At 32.9% G+C, this 13,544-nt stretch overlaps 1 protein-coding gene across 2 annotated transcripts in view; it reads left to right on the top strand.

Annotated features, from left to right (window-relative positions):
- The window catches only part of LOC135838465 (uncharacterized), a 185,723-nt gene that overhangs the window by 140,550 nt on the left and 31,629 nt on the right, over positions 1-13,544 (top strand). For both annotated transcript variants that reach the window (XM_065354103.1, XM_065354101.1), the window contains exon 2: positions 10,485-10,553. In XM_065354103.1, the coding sequence (XP_065210175.1) occupies positions 10,485-10,553 (69 nt within the window). The remainder of the gene's footprint in view (positions 1-10,484; positions 10,554-13,544) is intronic.

The following is a 13,544-nucleotide window of genomic DNA, read 5'->3' as shown; positions in this document are numbered from 1 at the left end:
CGAGTAAATTCCATGCTTCTCGACAATTATAATACATCTATCTTGTAAAATGCCTGTACCAAGTACCTCGTACATCGTACCTTCAAATAGACCATGTACCACTGGCTCTCCGCAGTGAAACCGTTTCATATTTATTGTAATTTCCCATTTAAATACAACATACTACGTCTACCTCTACGTACGATATATAAGTTATATACGATGAAATTGTAAATAATACGCGTTATTCGAAGGTATACCTAATACCTATATCTAGGATATAATAATAATAATAATTGAGACGCTATATATGGCGCGGAGGTGTGAAATTACAAATCATTCTGAACGGATATCGGACCGGAGACTTTCTTCGAGACTGGTTGAATCCAGAATTAACGGAATTTGCGACGGTCCAACCGGCCACTTCCGATATTACGCGAAATATTTACTATTATAGTCTACGCATATCCAAATGCTACGAGTATTTTTTCATCGAGCATTTTCCATCTTCTATCCTGGAAACTTTCGCACCTATAAGAAAGTAACATCGGATGCGAGTTGATTTTTTTTTTGCACATGATGCTGCCGGTGATACGAGTAGGTATATTTTACATTGTTTCAAGATGCTGCGTATTCGTATACTCGTAGCTATAGGTAGGCAAAGGCACAGGTATAGATAGGTATACTGTATGGTGGAATCGTGACCATCGTAGAAGGTGAAATCTGAACTAGTGTTAAAATATGCGAAACACCGTGTACTTAGAGACCTACGTATACGAGTACACGGTGTACCTATATATGCGATATGCTAATTCATGCTGATAATTTGTTGATTTTTATAATTTATATAGGGTCTGGTTTTTAACTCCATTCTTAAAACGTGTACTTTCGCTAATCGTGTCGCTGCCCCAGTATATAAAGAATACCTACCATAAGAGTAATTTGAAAGCGAGGTTCAAAGTCTCCGATGCGGATCCGACGCGTGTGGTGATCGATTGGGGTACTTAGAGTTTAGCTTCGAGTCTCATCTGCCTTTACTTATATGTACTTCTTCTCACGTACGAGATGGACAAATTTTCGACGCATTTTTTTTTCTCCTCTAACGATTTCCATCTCTATAGGTGCTTTAGCTGTACTGGCCACACGTTCGTATATACCTATCTTCGACTTATCGAATAATTTACCAAACATGGAAATCACTTTCTTCTTATACGAGCTCGACGCACGTATACAGAGATTATCTGGTAATTTTGACTAAAATTACTGTAATATGTTGTGGAGAAAAATTTCAACGTTTATGTTCAAATTACCTACTATATGATCGAGGAATTCTCGAGATGGAGGAGGATGAGGATGAGGACGAGAAGAGAAGGGGACGAAATACGAGTATTACACACTATGTAAAATTACCTGTCGTTGAAGAGCCATTGTTATGTATAAATAATTTTGGCGACTGTATTAAAAATGATTACATAGTCCATTCGTAATAGATTAATCGGCTTTAAGTGACCAATATACCTACGTACTACGACGACGAACACAATAATAAATAAAAGTGAAAGTACCATAACCGAGAGTACAGATTATCGTACCTGTTAGTGTGTTAGAACCTTGAACCTCCGAGTACATTTAAAGGACAAATGATCACTATTAACCCTACCGGGCTGTAAGAGAACGGAAACTGATTTCAAAGCGTTATATAGGTATTAACGAATAACGTTATTACCTAACTCAGACACTAATTACAACAACTGAACGGATCCATTTAGGTATATTAAATAGTACGATCTCATTACCGCCAATGATGGAGAATCTTCTTGCACTGTAGGCATAATTTCATCATTGATAGGTATGCTATTTGTAGCAAAGTAATACTTAGACTGCGTACCAATATGAAATTATTACAAGAATCTGTTGGGTTCCTGCGAGGAATTCAGTTCGACTCGACGGGATGCCATATTTACTAGAATGAGAATATTTGGGTATATTACAATTTAGGTATCGTATGTTTGGTGCTATACGAGTATATGATGTGATGGAAAATATATCGACGACGACGTTTGACATTCGATGACAATTGGGTTTTCTTTTTTTTTCTTTCTGCGTGAAAAACTTTCACAGATGGTTTTTTTATTATTAGATATTCTTCTGTAGTAAGTATCTAACCGCAGTATTGGTAGATTTGCGATAATTGTTCGAAAATGAGCCTAATTATTGAACGTATAGGTAGAGGTTCTGGAGAACGCGAATCGAAAGCTTGTGTAGTGTATTGGGATACGATATCGAGTATGAATTAACCATCTAGGGTATGATAATTTGAATTTTATCTATCGCTAATCTATTAGGAATAACGGTACGTTGATTTATTGTACTGCAATATGGTACAGGGTGTCTGGAAAGTATTGTGATGTTGGTTTAGGGATTTTCACTGGAAAATTTCATTAATTTTTAGTATTCGTTTTGGAAAAGAATTCATGGCGAAGCGAATAAGAAAAATTGTCAATAGGAGGAAAGAGGAATGGAGACTCGATGACTTTACTTTTGGGAGGGAGCGGATTTGATGAACATTTTGTTGAAGTTCTTGCTAAAAATTCTGCAGTTTTGATATTTTTTGTGGGGGGGGGGGGGGAGAAGGGATGATTTGATAAATATTTTGTTGAAGTTCTTACTGAAAATTTTACAGTTTTGACTTCGATTTGGAAATTTTCTCAAATATTCATTCGATTCGGTAAAATTAGAATTTTTTTAAAGCAAAATTATGTTTTTTGTAATTTTTTGCCAAGTAGGAAAGGTTTTTTTGGTCTGAATTTTTGATGATTTTTGACAATATTGTACTGTATTTGAGATTTTATGATGGCGATGAAAATTTAGATGTTCCCAAATGTTTCAGCTCAAGATTGTGACTTTTTTCACAAGCTTTCGTGACTATGTAATATTTAATACGAGTAAGTACATTTGAGGATTTTTTGGTCGAGGATCATCGTTTCTCTGTGACGCAGAATCTGGTTTTAAAAGATGCTAAATCATTATTTTCGTAGCGTTCAATTCAATTGTGCGATTAATTCAATGCTAATTTGTTTTCAGAACTTTTCTTTTCTTTTGATTCAAAAATTTGAATTTTCCTCCATTTCTGACAAAACTCTAAAATTTTGGGTTTACGATAATCATTTTTCACGACTTATTACCTACTTTTTCTTGATCCGATGCCGTGTAGAATGTGACATTTTTTATGACTTTTGAAGCAGGGAGAGTTTTGTTTGACTGAATTAATTGAGATTTTTGTGTAATACCTAAGACCAATTTTCTTATAATTATGTATTTGATTCAAGATGGTGGTTTTTGCTTTGATTTTTGGATTTGAATACGATTTTTTAAAATGATTTTTCTCTTTCAAAATGATTGATTCTAGATCGTGATTTTTTTGTGTTAGTCTGGCAAAAACTTTTTTGTTTTATGATTTTTTTCAAAATTACTGATTCAGAATCGTGACTTTTTTCTTAATTTTTACCAGTTCTAAAAATTTTTCAGCTCAGGTAATGATTTTAAAGCGCACTGCAATAATTGTTACTGCTTCAGTAGTCTGGCCTTCTCGTGAACTTTTTCTTGAGTGATGTTCTTGATGAGAAAATGTGGAGATATACTTTTCATTGACTTTTCCAACTGATTGAAAACGTCATTTTTGGAACATCTCCTAAATCATGATTCCTCATCGTCTTTTTTTCGGTCAAAAATTATTTGCAACTTGTTTTATTAAAATCGTGGTTTTTTTTCATCTAATTTCAAATTTTCTGATGTGCAATCCTGGGTTGTGACTTTTGAACTTATTTTTGAAGCTAAAATGTGACTCCTTGATTATGATTTTTAAATCAAATAATTTTCAGCCCAAATCATGATTTTTTGTGACGTTTCTTCTAAAAAATTTTCTTGATGAAAAAATATATCTTACTTAATTGATTTTCTTAGAGTGATTTAGATGAAAATTTTTTTAAATATCTGATTCGAATTTTTTTCATTTAAAATCATGATTTTCTTAATATGCCCCTTTTTTTTTTTTTTTTTTTTTTTTTGATCAAAATGACTCATACTCAATTTTTGATTCAAATCGTGATTTTCTGTGACCTTTTTCACTTTTTCATTCACATTTTGAATTTCATAATTCTTACCTTTTTATGATTTTTTGTCCGACTACAATGGTGATTTTCTGAACATCTGATTGAGATTTCTGACTTTTTTCCAGACGTTTTTCCATCGGTTTCAAGTTTTTTCATCTCAAATCATGATGTTTACAATTTTTTTTTGTCAGGATGATTTACGATTTTTCACTAAATTTGTTCTTCCGAATTTTGAATTTCTTGATTTGAAATTCTAGACTGTGAACCTTTTATGATTTTTGAAGGAAAAATACAACTTGTTAAAAGAAAATGATTTGCAGTGCAAGTCATGATTTTTGTGTGACTTTTTCTGACTCATATTTTTAATGAATCTCATTATTTTTTTATCTGATTGAAAACGTGATTTTCTGAACATCTTATTCAGATTCTTGACGATTTTCTCAGTTTTATTTCATCAGATCTAAATTTTTTGAGCTCAAATTATAATTTCTTGTGACCTTTTTTAAAGTCATACACTCGTATTTTCATTTTTTTCCCCACAAACATCTAAAAGATGAAACCATCTAGAAAAATACTAATGACTTAGACAAATGGAAATTAAATTTTCTGCAAAATTATATCGGTTCTCATTATTTTCATCGTAAGTTATAATCCTTCGTACAGCTTCCAGAGCTCTCCGAAAAATTCTAAAAATTTCATTTTTAAAACAGTCCTACGATCGGAATTCGCATTTTTTTTTTTGGCTCAAAAAATATATACTTACTTATTAACGAAAAAGTTCACAGATTCGGATTCTAAGATTTAACAAAAACAAAAAAAAACGGATTTCGATCAACTGGATGATTTCTTACGTTGAACTATTTTTGGAAGGGGAGGCGGGTGAAGATGAGATCCAATCAAAAAACCAAGGTCATCTTCATACTGCTGTTCAAGGCCTTTGAAAGCACACTAATCCATGTGTTTTGAATTTTTACTCTATTTAAGGGAAAACGAGAGGTACTACGTAGATGCCTTAAAATGGGTCAAATATAGTTTGAAATTTTGACCAAAATATGGGGAGCGGGATTTTCCTTCAAGCCAAAAATAATCATTTTAAAAATAATATGAAGGAAACTGAGGGTAAACTAATGGTACCTATGTATTTTCAAATTTTGGGGGGGGGGGCAGATGTTGTGAAAATAATTTGACAGCGAGTCGAGTTCGTAAAAGCATAATAAATAATCCAATAAATAGGAATCGAACCTTCTAATCACGAAAGGTAGTAAAATTTCGTCATAAATTCCACCAAAATGTGTATTAGTAAGCACGCATCTTTTATAGTGTTTCATCAATCGAATACCTATATTTTTATCTCAATGATGTGAATTTCAAAAACACAAATTCCTCCAGCAAACGAAAGAGTCGATACAAAAATACTTTCAAGTTATTTATGTAGAATGGTTCGCGACCTATAACCAAACGCGTTATAAAAATCATCTAAGCAGCTTGATTTTTATTACTTACTTACTCGCAAAACTAAAAACTGACTAGGTATTTAAAACTGATAAGAAGGTACTTCGTACACAGTAACTGCATGTTAAGCTTATTTTTCCATCATTTCACTTCACCTTGACGAGATGATTTCAATTTAAGCAAATCACGAGTCGACACCTCTCAACATCTCGTCTCCATAAAATTAATTACTCGATTAAAAAATTCTCCAACGTACTCGTACGTTAACCTAAATTGTATATCGTACTTTAGTAAGTTGGTACGAATATACTTTGTACGATTACGCCCCTAATTAAAGATACAAATCGGAATATTTTTCCGACACGACTTCATTTTTTTTTTCTCTTTCCAGCTCCAAAATGAACCATACACACATACACATAATGTATCCATTATCTGTACATCTAGTAATTGAAATTTTACCTACAAAGTCATCACGTCATAATAAAAGGTAAGTACAGAGAAAGCGCCAGAAATGTCTAAACCGTCAGCATCAGGTACCTACTCGATGTACATATGTACAAGCCGGCGAATGTGCGTTTTTTTTTTACCCGTTTCTATCTCAAATACAACCATTTATATCTCAATTGCATTTGTATTCAAGTACATTCTTCTTATCAGTCTACCTACGTTTATTTTACACAGCTAGGTACACAGGTGGTATGTACGATTTATGTGCATCTTTCTTCTTCATTAAGCATCAACTTTCCCTCGGGTTATCGTCGTTAATTAGGCGTGATATTAATTTTTGTTTATTTAAGATACCTACCTATTTTATTAATTACGAAGAATATACGATTCTTTTTCGTATAGGTACATATTTGAGAAGTTATTAAATATTATGATCGCATTTGTTTAGCTTCTAATGTGTAGTACATAATGAATTGATAAATAGGCGAGCTGTGATCGTGATGGTCAACGAGTGTTCATGTTTACCTACGTATATGTATCATGCATTCTGTGACAAATGTAAATACTTATGAATAAATAGGTCGGGCATAAGGTGCTCTGAAATGACAATAGTAAATGGTAGTTCAAATTATTTATCTTACATAGGGTCAAGATCGCGAATTACGAAGGGTAAGGCGCGTAAAATAATAACAATCCCACAGTTGAACTGTTTCAAGTCGAGTAAATTCGAACTAAATTTAATTATTCGTCGAAAAAAATTTGAGAATAAAATGAGAAACCACGAAAGAATTGTGATTTTCGTTGTAAGATCAAAATGGTCCCAAATCAAGAAAACAAGTAAAAATTCCAAATCAGAAGTATGAAGAAAAATGAATTTAAAATAGTTTTAATCACACAACACACTCAAAAAAAAAAATAAAAAAGGTCACAATCGAAAATGAAAAATTACAGAAACTTCATCATTTAAGTGAGAAAAATCAGGTAAGCGCCAAAAATTGTGCAAAAAGTTGGCAATTCTGATTTGTCGCTGAAAAAAAAGGGCACCAGAAATCACTGTGTAATACTTGAGTAAAAAAATCATACATTATTTCTACACAAAAAAGATCATTAAAAAATCCACGATGGGGGGGGGGGGATTTGAAACTGGCGAAAAAAAAACGAATAAATAGGAACATAGAAAAATTTGAATGAGACGTTCGGAAAATCACCTTTTTAATTCAGATAAAAAAATTAAAGAGACACATTTTTCATCGTGAACTCTGCCAAGAGAAAAGTCACAAGAAAATCACGATTTGGGTTGAAAATTATTTGAAGCATACGTTTCCAAACTGCATTAAGTCCATTTTCAAGGTTTCTGAGGTTGTAACGCCATCTAGCATATAAAGTCGCTGCCCAAAAAATCAGCAAATTTCGGACATTTCTACGTTTCCAAACTGTACTAAGTACCATGAATTTCTTATCAATATTTTTTTGGACTTGGTGCCGTTTGGAAACGATATGCTTCATTTGACTCAGAAACAAAAAGTCATGAAAATCATAAAAAAACTTTAATCAAAAATTATGAAATTCAAAATGATGAATGGAAAAGTCACAGAAGATCACGGCTTGAATCAAAAATGAAGAATTTATTTTTTTTAAAAAAAGTATATGAAATCATGATTTTAAATGAAAAAAATTCGAGTCCGATATTCAGAAAATCGCCATTTTAATCAAGCCAAAAAAGTCAATTGAGATGCAATTTTTCATCAAAAACATTTTTTAGAAAAAAAGTCACAAAAAAATCATGGTTTGGCTGAAAATAATTTGATTTAAAAATGGCAATCAAGGAGTCACATTTTCCCTTAAAAAATTATCTAAGAAGTTACAACTCAGGATTGCAAATCAGAAAATTTGAATTTGAAAATGGAAAAAATCACGATTTGATTAAAAAGTTGCAAGCAAATAATTTTTACAGAAAAAAAATACGACGAGGAATCGTGATTTAGGATTGTAAACTTTAGTTAAAGAATTCAGAAAAAAGTCAACAATCAAAATCAGATGTGTAAAAAATTACGTTTCTAATCACTTGGAAAAATCAACGAAAAGTTACTACAAAGTCTTTATTTCAGACCAAAAACCCCTTCCAACTCCAACAGAAAATTACAAAACACAATTTTGGTTTTAAAAAAAAACTCTTAATTACTGAATAGCTACATAGAACGAATTTTTGAAAAAATTTCCAACTCGAAAGTCAAAATTGCAGGATTTCTGAAAAAATGTCTCGCAACCTATCAAAATGGGTTAAAATTTCGTAAAAATTTCGAATCTTTTGTTGAAAATGTTTTTTGAATATTTCTGAAGAATTTCAAGCACAAAATTAGGCATTATTTGTGGGATTTTTGAAGAAGTGTCATGTGACCTATCATGAGGGGTTGAAATTTTGCGTGAATTTCAAATTAATCCTATGAAAAAAAAATTGAGCTTTTCTGAGGAATATTTAGAGCTCCAAATTGAGTCGCTATTTTTGAAATCTCTGAACAAATGTCATGTGACCTATCAAAATAGATTAAAATTGTGCAGGAATTTCAGATACCTATTCCAATAAAAATTGTTTTTGAGCATTTCTGAAAAATTTTGAGCTCAAAATTAGGTTATGATTTTTGAGAAATGCGATGCAACGAATCAAACTGGGTATTCTTGAGCTTTCAGAGCCTTTTCAAACTCAAGGAAATTGAAAATCGTGGAATGCTTTTGAATAGCACAAGAGTTCTGGTCTTAAAATGGGAGGGGAAAAGTTAGAATCGAGTAATAATTCACACTACCTGGTTTATTCTATTTTTGGAAAATTTGGAAAAAAATTGTAAAATTGCTATAAAAGCAACTTTTTTGGATATAAAAGAAATTATCAAAGTCTTTTGAACATGATCTTTTCTGATTTTCAAGACGATCAATGATCAATAAGCTCATTTATATACGAGATTGAATTTTGATAAAAATTCACATCGTCATTCCATTAATTAATTTCCCCTTAAAATCATCCATCATATCCACTTCAAAAATAACACACTCTCCCGCCTTTTTCAACTCGAAATCTACGAATTAATCAAGGTGAAAAGGAAAGCCTCGTTTTCAATTATAGTATAGACTATGGACCGATGACCGTAAGGTATTAAAAACTCGTCCGAATGTCTTCCTTAATTACCCACGCGGCGGTCAGCGAGTCAATGGAAATGATCTTATTAGGTGTCGATATACCTTACCACAGATTATTTAATTAAAGTGGTTTAAAAGTATAAGTGCAGGAACCATCTTGACAGAGCAGACATCCTTGAAATTATGATACACGTAGGTATGATTTTCGAGAATACTTACGTATGTGCTTACTTATAGTATGTACTTGTACTAATACGAAAGGTATGCAATCAAGTGGATATGATAGTGAGATACTTGCAGTAGGTATTCTATGTAATAGGGAAGCTTTGCTATGAACTCGTGCTGAAGCTATGATATGTTTGAAATGGAAATGGCAAACATACTTGTAGATATCGAGGAGATAGATTCGTGAAAACCGCGAATATATACACCATGAAACACGTCCTGGTTGCATATTTACCTATATTTATTAATGTAGGTAGAGGTACCTCGTATACTAGGTACTGCTAACCTGTCTGTCGTTGTCGTCGTCATGAAAGCAGCTGTATGGGTTTTAAAAATAGACGCCGCTACCTTGTTTAATTAAATGGAAAGGTATTATTATATAATCTATTACATATACGATGATATAGAATTGCGTAAATCGACTACCTTGCGGGTAAACGTTTTAACGAAAATGTTCTCCACTCCATCGTATAGTATAGGTACAGGAACTATGTCCAGTTACCAGGTACAATTACCACACCCTGTATGCATGCGAGCTTATGACCGTGAAAATCTAACCATAACCAGATACGAGTAGATTCAGATTTGTATTTCAACTAGATCTAGAGATGTAATAATTTCCTCGCGTATTTTTATAGGTACTCGTAGTACAAGAGAACTGAACACTGGTGTGGTAAAAAGTCGAAAAAATATCTCACCAAAAATTGGCCGTACGTAAACAATACCTACAATACGAGTATGCTAAGGTGTCAGATACGATTCGGTCGAATGAATGAAGCACCTGCGTGCGCCATGTCCATTCAATCGAGTAAATTAAATTCCGTTAAATCGCATCGTTAAGCACTTCTCTCTTTCTTTCTCAGCACTATATTATGTATTGGTGCGCGGGTGCAGAGGCATAAAGTAGGTACTACGGTAAGCGCCGAGAGTATATGCGTACGAATTATATTGTTCGACTGGCTAAAAAGTATGTCATTACCCTGAGGCAACCTTAACATTCTGCAGTCATGTCTGCGCGCTGCTTATGTTTATTTGACCTTAAAAAAATTCATAAAAGAAAAAAAACCATCCCAATGCGCGATATTTGTATTTGTACTAATATTTCTTTTCCGCGTGTTTTTTCTCTGTTCACAGGCGAAGACGAAAGAAATGGGTTGATTAAGGAGAAGATCAAACGTGGCGAAAGGGTCATCAGGCATGGAGGTAAGCCATTGACAATTTCGTGTAGAAAGTCGGCTTGTTTTATAGCTTTGGCATTTTCATAAAAAATATAAAAGAAAAAAAAAGTATACTCGTAATTGCTTCGTACACGATACCGTTATCAGTTTATAAAATTTGAATTCAATTACCGAATGATGAGGGGTTTTTGGGTGGTTTTGAAATTATGTATTATATCACGATTCGAGTATGTGACGATGTGGAGATGGTTTTACTGTGAAATTCCAAAATCACGATTCAATTAAAATGCACCATCGATAGGTGATGATTTTCGTCTGCGTCGTGACCGTGGTATGATATTAGCCGCAGAGCTGGTCCAGACTGCGAGTATGATGCGAGTGGTATGGAAGCGATCTTGAGGAATTATTTGGTTGGGTTCTTGTACTGGCTGGGTGGAAATGGTGTTTGATTATGATAAGAGTAATTTTGGTCTTGGTATTTGTGGACCAGATCTTGTGCTTATATACTTGTAGTATTTATAGATTCTGGGGTCATTGAAAGTGATACGAATAATTTTTGTTCTTGTGAATGTGTTGAAATCTCTTGTATAAACAAGCTGAATCGAGAGAGTAGGTCTTGATGTACCCACAAACCCAAAATTTTAAGGGTTTGAGTTCATTTTTACTCTTTTCAACGAAATTTGAAATTTCTGAAGAAAATTGGAAACTCATCAGGGACTCTGAAATGGTCTAATCGCGATTGTTTTTGAGTAGGGTGTTCATGTAGACTCCCCAGACAATGGCTTAACAAAAACCTCTCTCGTGCCTTTTTGAAAATTTACTTTTCGAGTTTTTTTTCTGGAATTTATTTGTAGGTCAAAAATGTATCTTTAAATTGGCACCTCTGGAATGAAATGTTTTATTTTTGGCCTTTTCGAAGGAAGTTGGAATTTCTGGAGAAAATTAAAAGCTTGCTGGAAGCTCCAGCATGACCTAAAACGGGTAGTTTTTGAATAATTGATCGAGGAAAGTTGAAATCAAGTAGTTTTTCATGCTGGTTTCATTTTGTTTGAAAAAAATATAATTACCTTTGAAAAAGTTGAGAATTTTGCATAAAACCACTTTTTCCTAAAATTTTCAAAAATTCACCGAAATTTCAAAAATGAAAGCTGAAGCGAGTAAAAAAACAATGGATTTTGACGAAAATCGGTGATAAAGCTTGCTAAGAGTAGTTTGGGGAGGAAGAGGAGGGAACTAGCCCGAAACATTTTTTTGAGAGCTAAATCAAAAATCCTCAAAATATGTAGGTAGTATAATTTTTTTAGATTTTTTTTTTTTTTTTTCATTTTCGAAGAATGTCATTTATGCAGTATCTCGGAACGTTATTTCCTCTTATTTTCCCCAGTCTCCTCCCCCTTCCACCATATAAAGATGTAATTTGAGTTTCTATTTGTAATTCTTCTTTCCTCATTGACTTTGAAATTCAAATTTGATGCCACTTTTGAACTTCTACCACTGCCAGTGAGTTTATGTGAAAATTAGAAATTTAATTTCGGGAAAACTTTCAACTCTCTGAGTGAATCCAGTGGCAGTTTTTCCTGAAAAAATTTCTAATATAGCTAGTTGAAAAGTTCCATAAAATTGATAAGAAATTGTAATACATTTAAAATTGAAAAAAAATCGGTGAATTTTCACACTGGTAATTTTGAAGAGACTGTGAATAAATTTTGAAAAAAACAAAATTTGATGATAATTTCAAAAATGATCGAGAAATCGGTGAATTTTCACGCTGGTAATTTGAAGAGACTGTGAATAAATTTAAAAAAAAAAACAAAATTGATAATACGAGTAATTAATTTCAAGAATGGTCGAGAAAATGAATAATTCATGAAAAAGTGAACAGATTTTGTCTTTACAACTTTTTACTTTGGACAAAAATCTTAAAAATTATTTGAGGCTCAAACTTGATTGAAAGTAATTGGAAAAAAATTTCTCGTTTTTGATCTAATTGGAAATCAACATTTTTCTTCCGATTTCATTGGAAGTTTGTCCCTCCCCTCCCCTCCCCTCCCCTCTCAAAAATGAATCTGGAGAAATTACCAAAATAGTTCTAAAAAAAAAAAAAAAAAAGAAAAACTGTAATGGGGTACTTTGGCCCCTTAAAGGACAGAAAAGTTCAGAAAAATTGATAAAATTCCATAACATTGCCACGTTTTTTGCCATAATTCATCACCTGTCAAAATTTCAAGTGCTAAAGTGTCTTTTTCGATTTTTGGTGAATTTTCAAAAATCAAATTTTGGCCAAAATGTGAGGAAAAATCAAAATTTTATCAAATTGACCTAGAAAGCTGAAATTTGGGATATATCCTATTTTCGACCTGCCAAATCGATTGGAAACTGTTTCAAACCGTTTTGAGTAGTTCTGGAGCCTCCAGCAAATTTTTGAAACTTGAAATTCTCACAAAATTTCATTAAATGGAGTTGGACAGCCGAAATTCATTCTGCAAACTAATTTCAATACGCTATGAAGTCGACTGCAGGTGATTTTCAAGTCGTTTTGTAGCCTACAGCGATTTTTTGAAAATTACTGGAGCCTCCAGTAGATTTTTGAAACTTGAAAATTCCCCAAAATTTCATCAAATGGGGTTAGCAAGCTGAAATTTACTCTGCACTTCAATTTTAACACCTTCTGAAGACGACTTCAGGCGAGTTCAAGTAATTTTGGAGCCTCTAGCAATTTTTTGAAAATTACTGGAGCCTCCAGTAGATTTTTGAAACTTGAAATTTCCCCAAAATTTCATCAAAATGGTGATGGAAAGCTGAAATTAACTCTGCACTTCAATTTTAACACACTCTGAAGACGACTTCAGGCGAGTTCAAGTAATTTTGGAGCCACCAGTGACTTTTTGAAAAGTTTCACCGCGTTTTTAGGAGAATTGAAATTTCTAAAAAATAGCTTGAAGTTTCAAAACCACTTGAAACCACCATGCAGTCGACTTCATATTGTATTGAAATTAGTTTGCAGAGTAAATTTCGG

The sequence above is a fragment of the Planococcus citri genome, chromosome 3 (assembly GCF_950023065.1).
Source record: "Planococcus citri chromosome 3, ihPlaCitr1.1, whole genome shotgun sequence".
Classification (NCBI taxonomy): Eukaryota; Metazoa; Arthropoda; class Insecta; order Hemiptera; family Pseudococcidae; genus Planococcus; species Planococcus citri.
The sequence above is the reverse complement of the archived record's forward strand: the minus strand, read 5'-3'. Positions and strand labels throughout refer to the sequence as shown.